Source organism: Dreissena polymorpha, chromosome 14 (genome assembly GCF_020536995.1).
Source record: "Dreissena polymorpha isolate Duluth1 chromosome 14, UMN_Dpol_1.0, whole genome shotgun sequence".
In the NCBI taxonomy this organism is placed as follows: Eukaryota; Metazoa; Mollusca; class Bivalvia; order Myida; family Dreissenidae; genus Dreissena; species Dreissena polymorpha.
In genome coordinates this window covers 48,276,042-48,290,723 of record NC_068368.1, presented here as the reverse complement: position 1 = coordinate 48,290,723, position 14,682 = coordinate 48,276,042, and the positions used below count along the sequence as shown (strand labels likewise).

General features: G+C 36.8%; 1 protein-coding gene across 10 annotated transcripts in view; it reads right to left on the bottom strand.

The window, feature by feature from the left end:
• LOC127857529 (tonsoku-like protein) overlaps nucleotides 1–14,682 on the bottom strand; it is a 42,229-nt gene that overhangs the window by 18,336 nt on the left and 9,211 nt on the right. For 3 of the 10 annotated variants that reach the window (XR_008038402.1, XM_052393941.1, XM_052393942.1), the window contains exons 7-12: nucleotides 13,608–13,779; nucleotides 12,413–12,527; nucleotides 7,889–8,034; nucleotides 7,348–7,503; nucleotides 5,457–5,582; nucleotides 1,206–1,431 (exon numbers count right to left, since the gene is read on the bottom strand). Coding sequence is in view for 9 of the 10 variants with exons in the window: in XM_052393941.1 (XP_052249901.1) it covers nucleotides 1,206–1,431; nucleotides 5,457–5,582; nucleotides 7,348–7,503; nucleotides 7,889–8,034; nucleotides 12,413–12,527; nucleotides 13,608–13,779 (941 nt within the window). In the remaining variant the exon portion in view is untranslated. The other 7 variants (XM_052393944.1, XM_052393948.1, XM_052393945.1 and 4 more) reach the window with 7 other exon arrangements.

The window sequence follows — 14,682 nt, the reverse complement described above, 5'->3', positions numbered from 1 at the left end:
AGCTACCCCGGGTTTATGACAGTCTCCTCATGTCACGTGACCCTTCACCGGTCATGTGACTGTGACGTCAGTCAGCCAGTGATCAGCTGATGAAGAAGATGTGATATCTTCGAAAATTCCAAGGTAAAAAATTCGGCTCTGAGTCCAAGAATCTACTCAATAATGCATCAACCAGAGCAGAGAAACCTCCACGAGCGAGAACGAAGATGGTGTTAACGGTTAAGAGCTCTAACATATGCGTTGATATTAAACACGTGATTCACATATGCTCAGTCCCAATTATTTGCAATCGTAATTATTTGGCATAAGCTTTAAAACAATGAACTTTTGGCTACTCCCTTTTGTGGTCTCTTAAAACAAGATTGACTGTATAAAAAGCCTGCATACATGTCAAAACTTTCACCTGATGCCAAGGCCGCATTGCTCAAAACTTAAAAGGCAGGTGCAGGTAACAGTCTGTTAATTTCAGACTAACAATACATACAATTAATTTTAAATGCAATGTTCTAATAAAATTTCTAAAAATATTGAAGATAACAATTACAGTTAACAAATATAATAAAGGGTCAACAATTAAGTCGCATAAATAACTTGATAGCCTAACTGGCTTTTTAAGTTTTGATTAACTAGGCCGTTCTAAGAAACACACAAGGATATTGCAAGTATGTAGTTTTAGACTGTCATTCTAAAAATAAATAAGATTCCCTCAAGGAAAACAAGGCTAAATGAATGGGCTCAAAGATTCAAGCCAGCATCTGTAACTGGCAAGGCTAATAAGGGATGAGAGTTTCCACTTCAAACGTATTTTTTTGTTAAAACAAAGTCTCTAGGTGTAGGATGTAAGTGTCGTCCCTGATTAGCACATGCATTAAGCCCCGTTTACAGAGCTAAAATATGAGTACTACAAAATATGAGTTAAATTGAGTACTTAAAAAGAATGCTATGTCTATAACATTGATGAACTTCTAGAGTCCAAATTTTAGTAAAACAATAAAAGACTATTCCCCTAAGTTTACCAATTATTTATTCATTATGAATAATCAGACCAATAAGGTAAAATGCTGTTGCTATTTCTAACACTTTTTCAGTAATTCTTGCCCTTTTTAAAGATTACTCAAATTTGGGATATAAAGAGTGGGTATTCAACGAACCAAAACTCATACAATCTGAATACAGCAATCAGTTCAAACATGCAGACAGCTCACCTGACTCTGTGAGCTCAGACATAACCTCCTCCTCCTCCTTGTTGACTGCCTCCACATCAGACCCGTCTCCCGCAGCGTCGTCCAATGGCTGGCTCTCCTCTACCTCATCTGCCGCTGTGATGTTGTACTTGCTACGAATGTGGGTCAACTGAGCCTCAGCCTTGCACTGGGCCTTATCGTCTTTATTCACGCGAAACAACTCTATCAATGCTTGCAGGGAACGGACCTATACAATTGGTAGAAATCGTGTTACAAATGGGTTGTATATTGTTTATGACTTGGTATAAATAAAGAATGTACAGGCATATCCTATAATACACCATACAAGAGGGCCATGATGGCCCTGAATCGCTCACCTGACTAACCTTGCTTCATGAACTTAAATTCTATTAGACCCATATACAATCCCAAGCCAAATTTTATTAATTAATACATTCTGACAAAATTTTATTAAGACTTGATGAAAACTGTGACCTCTTTCATCTACACAAGGTTTTACTAGAATTTGCCCGGTGACCTAATTTTTGACCCCAGATGACCCATATACGATTCAAAATCAGATATTATCAAGATAAACATTCTGACCATATTTCATTAAGATCATATGAAAACTATGACCTCTATTGTCTTCACAAAGTTTTTCTATGATTTGACCTAGTTTTTGACCCCAGATGACCCTAATACAATCCCAACCCAGATTTTATCAAGATTAATATTCTGGCCAAATTTCATAAAGATTTAATGAAAACTGTGACCTCTACTGTCTACAAAAGTTCGTTTTTTTAATCTGACCTAGTTTTTGACCCTAGATGACCCAAAGTCAATCCCAATCCAGATTTTAACAAGACAAACATTCTGACTATATTTCAATAAAATCTGATGAAAACTGTGACCTCTATAGTCTACACAAGGTTTTTCTATTATTTGACCTAGTGCCTAGTTGCTGACCCCAGATGATCCAAATACAATCCAAACAGGGCTCCTCTTGCCCAAAAATTTCTGTGGCCAACATTTTAGCCAAATGGAATTTTGTGTAGCCAAATTTGAGAAACTGTAGCCAAAGTTTTAGCAAAGCATTTGCAGGGGTCAAAGTTGGATATTTTGAAAATCCTGAACTTAAAGCTGGGGGCCAGGGGGCCGCAGGGCCCTCGGTGGGTCCAGGGGACAAGGGGGCCAGAGGCCCCCAGAAGCTCCTGGATTCGACACATTTAAAGGGTGCCTGTACCTGTTCTGGTGATTCTATTTTCTTAAAAAAACAACATACACATATATTTAAAAATCTTCATGTATTTGATAAGGAACACACAAAACTTAGTCAAAAGGCAATTCATTCACATGCACCCTCTGTCTGGCATGGACTCGTCTGCAGGTGTTGCTTTTGAAGAACCAGATAAAACCTGTAACAGTGGTTACAAATTATATTTTTCACACATACTTTAAAAAAGTCAATAATACATGTTTAATTAATGCAGAATCAAATGTCACCATTTATATTCACAGAATCATGCTGCCAGAAGCCTCCACATACACCTAAAAAAATTGGGTATGGTGGCTTCTGCTAAACAGTTAAAATTAAAAATTTCAGCATGGGTTCCCCTAGTTTTTATCCCAATCGTTGTTTGAATGCTAAATAATTGTATCCTGGTGTGACCCAAATTTGACGATGTAACGGTTACATGAAGCAATATTTAGCAAATAATTTAAGAAATAATGAATGTTTAATAGCACAAAATAATAATTTTAAACTCGGCTGTATTACTTTGAAATGATTCCAAGACAATAATCATCCATTTAATCGATAAAAATAGAACATCGTCGAATTAAGGTGTCGGCGAATTTGGATTACGGTAGGTTGCCCATATTTGTTTTACAAAAAGTAAAAAAACAACATTTCTTGCTGCTGGGCTCATATGTTGGGGACAATAAAACATTTTATTTAACTAAAAAAGACCTGTCCCAGTCAGCAAAAATGGCGTATTTGATCGTATTTTCAATTACTGTTCAAATTCTTTTCCTGATTTATGCTTAATTCAAAGGTCAAAATGTTTTAAAAGCTCACAATGAATGAATCATATGTTATTAATAAAAAAAAATTGGCAAATTTGCTAGATCTATCTTGCCGATTTTTGATGCAAAACAACCTAAACAGTAAACTTTAGCAACAGAAAATACGACCAAATTCGGGGTGTTAGTTTAAAAAAATTAAAACCCTACCTGGTTGGTCTTGATGGTTCTTATATTCTTTATGTGATAAGGGCCCTCTGCGTGGAGACGCAATGCCTTCTTCCCACAAGACTGATAATTCAGGGTTTTCTTACAAACTTCTCAAACCGCTTTTCCACAAGCTTCCACTTTTCTCAACCAGTTCACTACCCGCCCGTAGACTACAGCTGGGAATGGCCACCCATTATAAACTGTACGCTGAAGTTTCTTTAGCTACCAACAGGCAAGTATCTCGTTGCCATTTTTCTCAACTTAAGTCTAAACACAGCTTCCCATTCGGCATCAAATATACGCAAAAAGTACTCAAATTGATTTAAATCGGCAGCAATCTTTAATCTTTAATCAAATGTAATTGTTTATTTAATCCTCTACGATGTACGATTTGTTTTCACATCAGTAATTTGTCTCGATGACCGGTGTTAATGCCGACTGCGTATGAATTTTTCAGGTCAATAATAATTGATGCACAGTCTACAGCTGAAAGCGATTAATATCTGGGACGGCATGTCAGGAAAAAAATCAATACCGATAATTCGCATTGTTCATTAATTAAGCAACGATTAATAACACTTATCCTTTATGGATTTTCATGAAAGAAAAACCATAATAAAGAAAATTTTATTCTCTTTAATCTGATATATAAACAAGTTTGGAAAGAATTGGATGAAAAATTTGGACTTTATTGCATAAACACCATTTTCTCAATTCAAGGGGAGGTAATTCTGTACTTCATGGACCAATAATGCTCATTTTTTTGTAGGGTTCGTGTCCTCATTGATATAAAGACACTGTGCAAATATGGAAAGGATCGGACAAAAAATGTGGAAGATTTTTGAAAGTTTTCACAAAATAGGCAAAAACGAATAAACATGCAAAGTTCAACGAGCTCCTGCAGCCATGTTTTTTGAAGAATCAAATTTCTTTGAACAACTTTTTCAGGGGAGCCTTCAAAGGTCATCCCTGTGATTTTTTTTGAAAATCTGATGAGCGGTTTCTGACAAGAAGATTTTTTAAGGTTTTTACCATATATGGTCATGGTGGCCATCTTGGTTATGTGATCAAATTTTTTTTAACAATTCTTTTGTCCCATGAGCTAGGGATGCTCCACATGAAATTTAGTTGAAATTGGCTCAATGGCTTAGTAGAAGAAGATGTTTACAAATTGTTTACAGACGGACGGACGGACAGACGGCCGGACGCTGAGTGATCACAATAGCTCACCTCGAGCTATCGCTCAGGTGAGCTAAAAACAAGTTGTACTAATTTAAGCACTCAACATTTTTACTTATTCCGAATAGTTTCGTATGGTGCTCCAAATGCCTAACGGAATAAAACAGGAGTTAAATAAACAAGCCTTGGGCCACTTCTATGTTGAAAAAATAGATAAAAGGCAATCATGCTGTAAAATATAGTTGGAGCCCACAATCCTTTCTTACATATCATCTACACATTAAGATCATAGGAATTTGAAAGTTCGGGCGAGATGCACGGCAAACAGTAGTTAACCCTTTCCCACTCAGAAGCAAAGTGAAAATTGCTATGTGCAAACAGCTTAAAACCAGAACAGCCTGCGAGTAACTCGCAGTCTGTACAGGTTTTATGCTGTTTGTACTCATCAGTATCTTGGGGTTGAAAATGAAGCCATTCAATCCTTAATATTTTAAGAAAGGACTTAAATTTCAAATGTGTCAAAGTGCTTTTCTAAGTGGTGATGGGTTAGAGAGGAGTTCTAAACACTAGCTTCACACGGACGCAATAACATATTGTTATACTGGATCTTTGCTAAGAAGAGACTTTCTGTACAAGAAAAATACTATAGAAGCGGAAAGTGTTCTCCTTGATAAGCCTGTGCGGACTGCACAGGTTAATCTGAGACGACACTTTGCACATGGATAAAAACTTTTTTTCACAGAGCACGACTTATATGGACAATCGGACAAGTGCATTGCTTAATGCCTCCCACTTAATGGGGGCATACAAATTATAATATCCTCTACCATCTTTAGAGTGACTATTTGACACTCGAACCTGAAGTCTCCTGTGGCCAGCCTTTTTGGCCGCATTGTAGGCGCTCACATAGGAGTTCTGGACTGACTTGTAGCTAACACCAATATTCTCCTCGTTGGCTGCAATGTTAAGCCAGCTTCGACAAATCTGAGGAAACAAGATATAATTGGACAATTTATTATTAAAGGAAATGCAGAATTATTTTTTTTAAATTAATCACTTAATCAGATAAGAAATAAAGATCACACATAATATGTCTTCAAATATTACTTGAATTAAAAACTTGTATTTTCCTTTATAACTATAACTCATTGGCAAATCTTTAGGCAGTTACATATTGTTTTTAAGTATCTGATATATTACGTGAGTTTTCAAACAATATTTCAATAAATTAATCACACTAGAAATGCATCTGTAGGACAGTTGAACTCAACTGAGGTATCATATGGACAAATGTTCAGACCAAGTTTCCTGGATATTGGACATTGAATGTGGCCTCTAAAAACTGAACCAAAATATCGAGGAGTGTAGACACACACGCTGCTCAATATTTTTGTATAGTTTCAGTCCTTTAGCAGAACTACCTAATATCCTGATCAAAATAAGAATGTGGGCATCTTCACATGATGCACAAGTCCATATATATATATATATATATATATATATATATATATATATATATATATTCTCCCTCTAGCACCAATACTTTTTAAGTAATGCCCGACGCAATCCAGTAAAAAAATGCAGGCTTGAATAATGGAAAGATGGACTACATGATTTTTCCTTTTCTCATTAGGGAGAGACCCTAGCCTTTAATTTTGGGATTTTTTTTTCGAATAGCTGATTTAAGACATGACAAAGCTAGTGAACTTGGGGAAAACTGCAAGATTATAAAGAAATATATCAAGTTATGGCTGTATAAAGCGATGCACCCTGTTTTCGGGTCATTTTGAGTTGAATACCTTGATAATGAAAGTAGAAATCGGACGGGTCAACGAATAATTACAATAATACCCCAAAGATTGAAAGCCGCTGGAAAGACTGCCTTCTTTCCTTTATAGGATGGCATATAAACTATTCGGTACATTTTTGTATGGAAAATAACCAGTCTAAAAAATACGCCCGGTTATTGTAAGAATTGCGTTTCATGACGCAATGTCTTTACGGGAATTACGTTATTAAATTTGTATTTGCGTTTATGTATGCTTTATTTTGAATTTTATTACGTTTTTGCTTATTTTAATTGCGTAATAACGCAAATACGCTTGCTATCAATAGCCCTGTATAAGAAAACAAGAGCTGTCACCTTAGTATGACTTATGATCCCTATAAACGCTTGATAGAAGTTATGAGCTTTTTTTCAAAACCTAACAAAGATTTCGAAACCTAAACCCAGACCCTAAGTTCAAGGTCAAGGTCACAGGGGTGAAAATTTTTGTGCGTATGGAAAGGCCTCGTCCATATACACATGCATACCAAATATGAAGGTTATATCTCAAGGGACATAGAAGTTATGAGCATTTTTCGAAACTTGAACGCAGATTTCGAAACCTAAACGCGGACCCTGAGTTCAAGGTCACAGGGGTGAAAATTTGTGTGCGTATGGAAAGGCCTCGTCCATATACACATGCATACTAAATATGAAGGTTATATCTCAAGGGACATAGAAGTTATGAGCATTTTTCTCAACCTAAACGCAAAGTGTGACGGAAAGACAGACGGACAGACAGACAGACAGACGGACGGTCCGATCACTATATGCCCCCTTTTCTTCGAAAGGGGGCATAAAAATCTGAACTGACAAGGGCCAATGTACATGAATCCTACTCCCAGGTCATAACATGGAGCCATAATAGGAATTAATATCTGGGTATTCTTATCTGTTACTCCATAACATTTATTGTGATCACACCTGTTCTTGATCAGTCTCCGCCCTGCATTCTATCTCTTGCTTATAGTGGGTAATAGCCTTCTCGCACTGCCCTCTGTCTATGTATGTCTGAGCCAGAGAAACATGAATGGCAGCAAAGGCTTCCTTAGGAATTCCTGCAGCTTTACTTGCCTTCAGCTGGTTTAATAAAACAGAGACTTATGCATTGATGCTTGTTTATCGTTATAATTTCAGCAATTCAACATTAGAAAACCATTATGAAGCAGGCTTCGAATTTTAAGACCCCTAAACAATATTTGTAAACTCCTCAACAAAATGCATTCGAAATTAAGGATTTTACTAATTTGCAATATTTTATTCAGATTAGAGACAGTTCGATAAGCACAAATAACAAAAAATACATTTTTAAAATATCAAGCACTGCTCAAAAGATGAGCTTTAAAAAGTTTGAAAAAGCAAGCAAAAACAAGATGTTTTGCAAGTTAATTTTATCAGTTTACATCATCGTCATAGACACGTATAGCTCCGAAATGATAAATATGTGGTTGTTTATTGAGCTCACTTGTTGCAAGTAGAAGTCCAGTGCCAGTTTAAACTGGTCCAGGTCTACAGCTGTATCTCCAAGCTTTTCATATATTGGTATCCTGGCAACCAGGTCTGTGCTGGCAGTGCTCTTTAGCAGGTCTTGTTGTTTCTCGTATGTCTTCACTGAAAGTTAATAAAGGGCATTGTGCTAAAAGGTATTAAAGCACACATGCACATTATCATCACAGTGTTTACTATCGGGGCCAATTCAGAATACTATCTGCTTTTATGCAGTTTTCTGCTTCAAGAAAATTATTTTTTTAAATTAACCTTTTCCTACTCGGAAGCAATGGAAAAATGGCTATGTGCAAACCGCATAAAACCAGAGCAGCCTGCGAGTAACTCGCAGTCTGTTCGTGTTATATGCTGTTTGCTGCTCATCAGTATCTATGGGATTGAAATGAAGCCTTTAAAACATGAATCTAGTAAGAAAGTTCTGTTATTAAATTTTATTTTCTAAGGGACTACAAATGTGTTAAAATACGTAGAATACTGAGCTGTAAAGGGTTAAAATACCCCAATACCCAGAGGTATTTTCAAAGTTTCATAACATAATCCAGACAGACGGACCCACCAGAGATCTACAAAGCGATCATTATATGCCATCCTTTGAAGGCATAAACAATCATTTAAATGTCTTAAAACAAACAAACAAATTCACTCAAAAACAAGATGTGTGTTTGTCAGAAACACAATGCCCCCTACTAAGCCACTCTGAATTAAAAAATAATTGTGATTATATCGCTTTAAACAAGAGCACCGCCTTGCGGGTGCAGACCGCTCATCTATTTTCTTTTTAAAGGTGAAGGGACTCTCATTTTCAATCACAAAGGAGGGAGGAGTGGAGTGAAGAGGGGTGTATAGTGTGGGGTTGTGGACATTTATTACATTATCTTCCAAAAAAGCGAAAAAAAATAAAAAAATAAAAATCGGGGGGGGAGAGGGGGGGGGGGGGGGTTGGGGGGCGATGGGGGGGGGGAGGGGGGGGTTTTTGAGTGCGATGGTTGGACGGTATTTCAAACATAACCGTTTTTAAAAAAAATGGGGGGGGGGGGGTATAGTGTGAGGGGTGTGGTGGTAATTTGTGAGATGATCTTAAAAAAAAAAAAAAAAAAAAAAAAAAAAAAAAAAATTGGGGGGGGGGGGGATGGGGGTGGGGGGGGGGGGGGGGGGGTGGGGGGGGTATAGTGTGAGGGTGTGGTGGTCATTTGTGAGATGATCTTAAAAAAAAAAAAAAAAAAAAAATAGGGGGGGGGGGAAGGGGGGGGAGGGGGGGGGGGGAGGGCACGGGGGATGGTTTGGGTGGAGTCTATTGTGGTATGTCAGGTAAGAGTAGTTTCATCAAAGTATCAATCAAATCTAATTATAAATAAAGAAGTTATGGCAATTTTAGCAAAATTTAATAATTTGACCTTGAGAGTCAAGGTCATTCAAAGGTCAAAGTAAAATTCAAGTTGCCAGGTACAGTAACCTCATGATAGCATGTAAGTATTTGAAGTTTGAAAGCAATAGCCTTGATACTTAAGAAGTAAAGTGGATCGAAACACAAAATTTAACCATATATTAAAAGTTACTAAGTCAAAAAAGGGCCATAATTCCGTAACAATGACAACCAGAGTTATGCAACTTGTCCTTTTACTGTACCCTTATGATAGTTTGCGAGTGTTCCAAGTATGAAAGCAATATCTATGATACTTTAGGGGTAAAGTGGACCAAAACATAAATCTTAACCAAATTTTCAATTTTCTAAGTATAAAGGGCCTATAATTCCGTCCAAATGCCAGTCAGAGTTACATAACTTTGCCTGCACGGTCCCCTTATGATAGTTCATAAATCTTGCAAGTATGAAAGCAATAGCTTTGATACTGTAGGAATAAAGTGGACCTAAACACAAAACTTAATCAAATTTTCAATTTTCTAAGTATAAAAAGGGCACATAATTCTGTCAAAATGCCAGTCAGAGTTACATTACTTTGCCTGCACAGTCCCCTTATGATAGTTAGTAAGTGTTGCACGTATGAAAGCAATAGCTTTGATGCTTAAGGAATAAAATGGACCTAAACACAAAACTTAACCAAAATTGTCAATTTTCTAAGTATAAAAAGGGCACATAATTCTGTCAAAATGCATGCCAGAGTTATCTAACTTTGCCTGCCCAGTCCCCTCATGATAGTAAGTAAGTGTACCAAGTTTGAATGCAATAGCATTGATACTTACTGAGAAAAGTGGACCTAAACGCAAAACTTAACCAAAATTTTCAATTTTTTAAGTATAAAAAGGGCACATAATTCTGTCAAAATGCACGCCAGAGTTATCTAACTTTGCCTGCCCAGTCCCCTCATGATAGTCAGTAAGTGTACCAAGTTTGAATGCAATAGCATTGATACTTACTGAGAAAAGTGGAACTAAACGCAAAACTTAACCAAAATTATCAATTTTTTAAGTATAAAAAGGGCACATAATTCTGTCAAAATGCACGCCAGAGTTATCTAACTTTGCCTGCCCAGTCCCCTCATGATAGTAAGTAAGTGTACCAAGTTTGAATGCAATAGCATTGATACTTTCTGAGAAAAGTGGACCTAAACGCAAAACTTAACCGGACGCCGACGCCAACGCCAACGCCAACGCCAACGCCAACGCCGACGCCGACGCCAAGGTGATGACAATAGCTCATAATTTTTTTTCAAAAAATAGATGAGCTAAAAATATTACTTCCCTTGTGAAATTATCTTTACCTGCCAAATGATATAAATAGAAAACTATCTCCCTTTAAAGCTTGTTACTTCCTTTTTGTTTTGTTTTACCTTTGACCTTGACCTTCCACCACTCAAAATGTGCAGCTGCATGAGAAACACATGCATGTCAAATATCAAGTTGCTATCTTCCATGTTGCAAAAGTTATGGCCAATGTTTTCGGACGGACGCACAGACTGACAGACAGACGGACTGACAGTTCAGGTGCTATATGCCAACCTACCAGGGGGCAGTAAAATAATTGGGGGCAGAAAGCCCAAAAGACCAAACAACCAGTTATGCAAAGACTTTGCAAATGAGCAGCTTTTTCAATGAAGTACAGTCAAAACTGACCTAACGGCTACCTGCAGACAACGGTCAGTCTGGATCCCCCCCCCCCCTCCCGACGCGAAAATAACTCTATATTACACTTGAGAATAACGGTCAACTGTCCATAACGGCCAACAGCCACCATATTTTACTCCGGAATTCATGTTTTAACTGAAAACAACGGTCACACGTCAGTCGTCTCGAGTCGCTAATATTAAAAACACAGCACATCATTTGTTCGTCTTTTTTGCAGGTCAAGCATATGATAGCGGTCATTGCCTTTGATATTATAATAGCGGCCCGCTGCGAGTAAACAAATAATAGGGTGTTGAGAAACGGTCGAAACAAAGGATCACAATCGCTGTATGTGCATCCATGACTGGTAATTAAAATAGTCTCACCATTATTAGTGAATTTGCATTTTGATTGCATAAAGCAGGTGAAATTAACAATAATAATGTGTATTAATAGCAATTATTGTCTACAGGCATAACGCGTAAGCGCGCGACAAAGTCAATCGATCTTTATCGCTGATTAAGTGTTAAAAACAACATTAAGCATGCCGAAAGTTTTTTTAAGAAGGCGATAAGAAGATAAGTGATCGGCTTTAAAGGCAAAACATACACTGATTTGTAACATTTATACCAAACTTTAGGCATTTATGAAAGAAGATTTTTTTTAGTGTGGAGTGAATTGTTTTGATTGTTGCGAGTGAGAATAGTTGTGTTTTTAAGTTTTTGTGTGTGATAGGTTATCTTGTATTTTGTGCATGATGTGCTATGTTTTTTTGAGAAAGAATGAATGAATGTTTGTATTTAGGATGAGGTTGTTGAATGAAAATGCTGTTTGTGTAATGTTTGCGTATTAATAAATTTTAATAAAATGTTTGCGTCTTTTTCTTTTAATGAGAACGGTACAGGTACACCGTACTATCGGTTTATGACAGCAAATCTGCTTTTTAGACTTGTTCGGACATGACGTCAATGGCACATGACAAGCTTACTGAATGAATAATAATAGCGTTGATAAAATCATTGATTTAGTTTAACAATACACAATTAAATGAATCTATAAGACATTATTCTGTGATATTCTGTGTAAGTTATTTCTGTCATTATGCTTATTTATCGGAAATGAGCCTTTGTGTTTTACTGTATGCAAACATCTGGGTGGGGTAACAATGTAGCAATACTACCAACTCACTGACCAACCATCTTAAAATTGTGATCCGAAAAAACTTTGGTCATTTCCCTTGACTGACCGTTCTCAGGTTTGACTGTATATCTGATTTACAGCAAAATGTTGGAAGAAGCCCCATGCAAAAAACTAAGTATCAGAGCTAGCCCAGTAAGATATTGACCTCATAAGGGCTTGTGGACAAATATCAACCAATGCTGACAACTGAATGGGATCTAGATGCAATTCAGTTGCCACCTACCTGCTTTATACATTTGTAAAAGCCGTGTCTCCTCTGTTTGGTTTCCCTTTTTGAGGCTGTGTACCTTCTTCAACAAGTGTCTGGCTGTAGAAAACTCATGCACTTGTACATGCACCTGGGAACAAATATGTTCGTTAATTTTTTTTGTTTATTTTTTTTTATTTTCGACATTATTTTAGAAACAACATGGTAGTCAGTTAAAATACTCACTTTCTTCTGCATTAGCTGGTTTAAGAGTACTAAATGCACCCACTTACCGGTATGCCAAAACAAACAAAAGCCCTACTTGAATCAGAGGTAGGTGGAGAATGGCTACAGAAATTATTTCAGGACTAATGCCTGCATCAGTTATATGGCTGGGCCGATGTTCTTTAAGGTATGCTTGTTATAGTAAAATAGAAAAACTTATATCATGAAACTTATGTTATTATATGCTTTTACTCGTGGTCTATGCTAAATTTAGTATGGTTACTGTTGTGCTATCAAAAACCTTGCATAATTACTTACCTATTTGAATTTTTAAGGAGCGATTTAATGTTTAGCAAAGCTTTGAAACTGACCTAGAATCTGAAAAAGTACATGTATTCCATAGCTACCAAAGCAGCATAAGTGCTTAAAGGCTTACAGCGCGAACAATTCACATAGAAACATTGAAATCTCAATGCCTGTGTACCATAGCTTTGGCTATCAATACCTGTTTACAATAGCTTTGGCTATCAATGCCTGTGTACCATAGCTTTGGCTATCAATGCCTGTATACCATAGCTTCGGCTATCAATGTCTGTATACCATAGCTTTGGCTATCAATGCCTGTATACCATAGCTTTGGCTATCAATGCCTGTATACCATAGCTTTGGGTATCAATGCCTGTATACCATAGCTTTGGCTATCAATGCCTGTTTACCATAGCTTTGGCTATCAATACCTGTGTACCAGAGCTTTGGCTATCAATGCCTGTATACAATAGCTTTGGCTATCAATGCCTGTGTACCATAGCTTTAGCTATCAATGCCTGTATACAATAGCTTTGGCTATCAATGCCTGTATACCATAACTTTGGCTATCAATTCCTGTATACAATAGCTTTGGCTATCAATGCCTGTATACCATAGCTTTGGCTATCAATGCCTGTTTTCCATAGCTTTGGCTATTAATGCCTGTGTACAATAGCTTTGGCTATCAATGCCTGTATACCATAGCTTTGGCTATCAATGCCTCAGTCTCTTGTTGCTTGTCCTTGGCCCTCCTTGCGACGTGACAAGCATCCTCTAGCAGCTTAAGGGCCTCAGGAAGTCTCCCGCTGGCAGCGTACAGATCTGACAGGTTCCTCTGGCACAAGAACAGTACGTCAAGCAGCGATACAGACCTACGGGAATAAGAAAGTACTCACATTGAAGTCAAATTAAAGTGTTGAACAAGAGCTGTCTCCATAGGATGACATACCGGTATGCCCCAGATAAACACTTTGATAGAAATTATGAGCATTATTTAAACCTAAATGCCGACCCTAAGTTTAAGGTCAAGATCAAAGGGGTCAAAATGTGTGTGCGTATAGAAAGGCCTTGTTCATATACACATGTATACCAAATATGAGTGCTACATCTGAAGGGACATAGAAGTTATGAGCATTTTTCGAAACCTAAACACAAAGTGTGACGGACAGAGCAATCACTATATGCCCTTCTTCGGGGGCATAAAAATGCATTAAAATTTAACTGTAAAAAAGTAAGAAAATTAAGTACAGTAAGAAAGTCAGTGAAGTGTGTTAAAATGTATTAAAATGAAGTGTGTAATAAAGTACATTGTATATAAATTGTGAAGAAGATTAAAATGTATTCAAATCAAGTGTATAAGAAAGTATTCTAATTGGAGTCAATGAAGTAGGTAAAAATGTATTCAAATTAAAGAAAGTAATCAAATTCAAGTCAGTGAAGCATGCTAGAATGTATTTGAATAATTTAAATAAACACTTGTAAGAAAATATTTAATTTTACGTCACAGAAGTATGTTAAAAAAAGTGCATACAAAATCATTTAACTTAAAGTGAGTGAAGTGATTATATTCAAGCACTCATCCAGAATATATCCCATCAGGCATGTTATTAATTAAAAAGACTTTGATATCATTACCAAACAATACTGAATGTTACACAATAAAGTCACCAATATCCAATTTAAAAAATCCAACAAGCAAATTGGTTGAATTGATATCCCCCGCCAATATGCTTCTGGACACAAAAGTGTTACATTTGACACTCAAAAAAGCATTT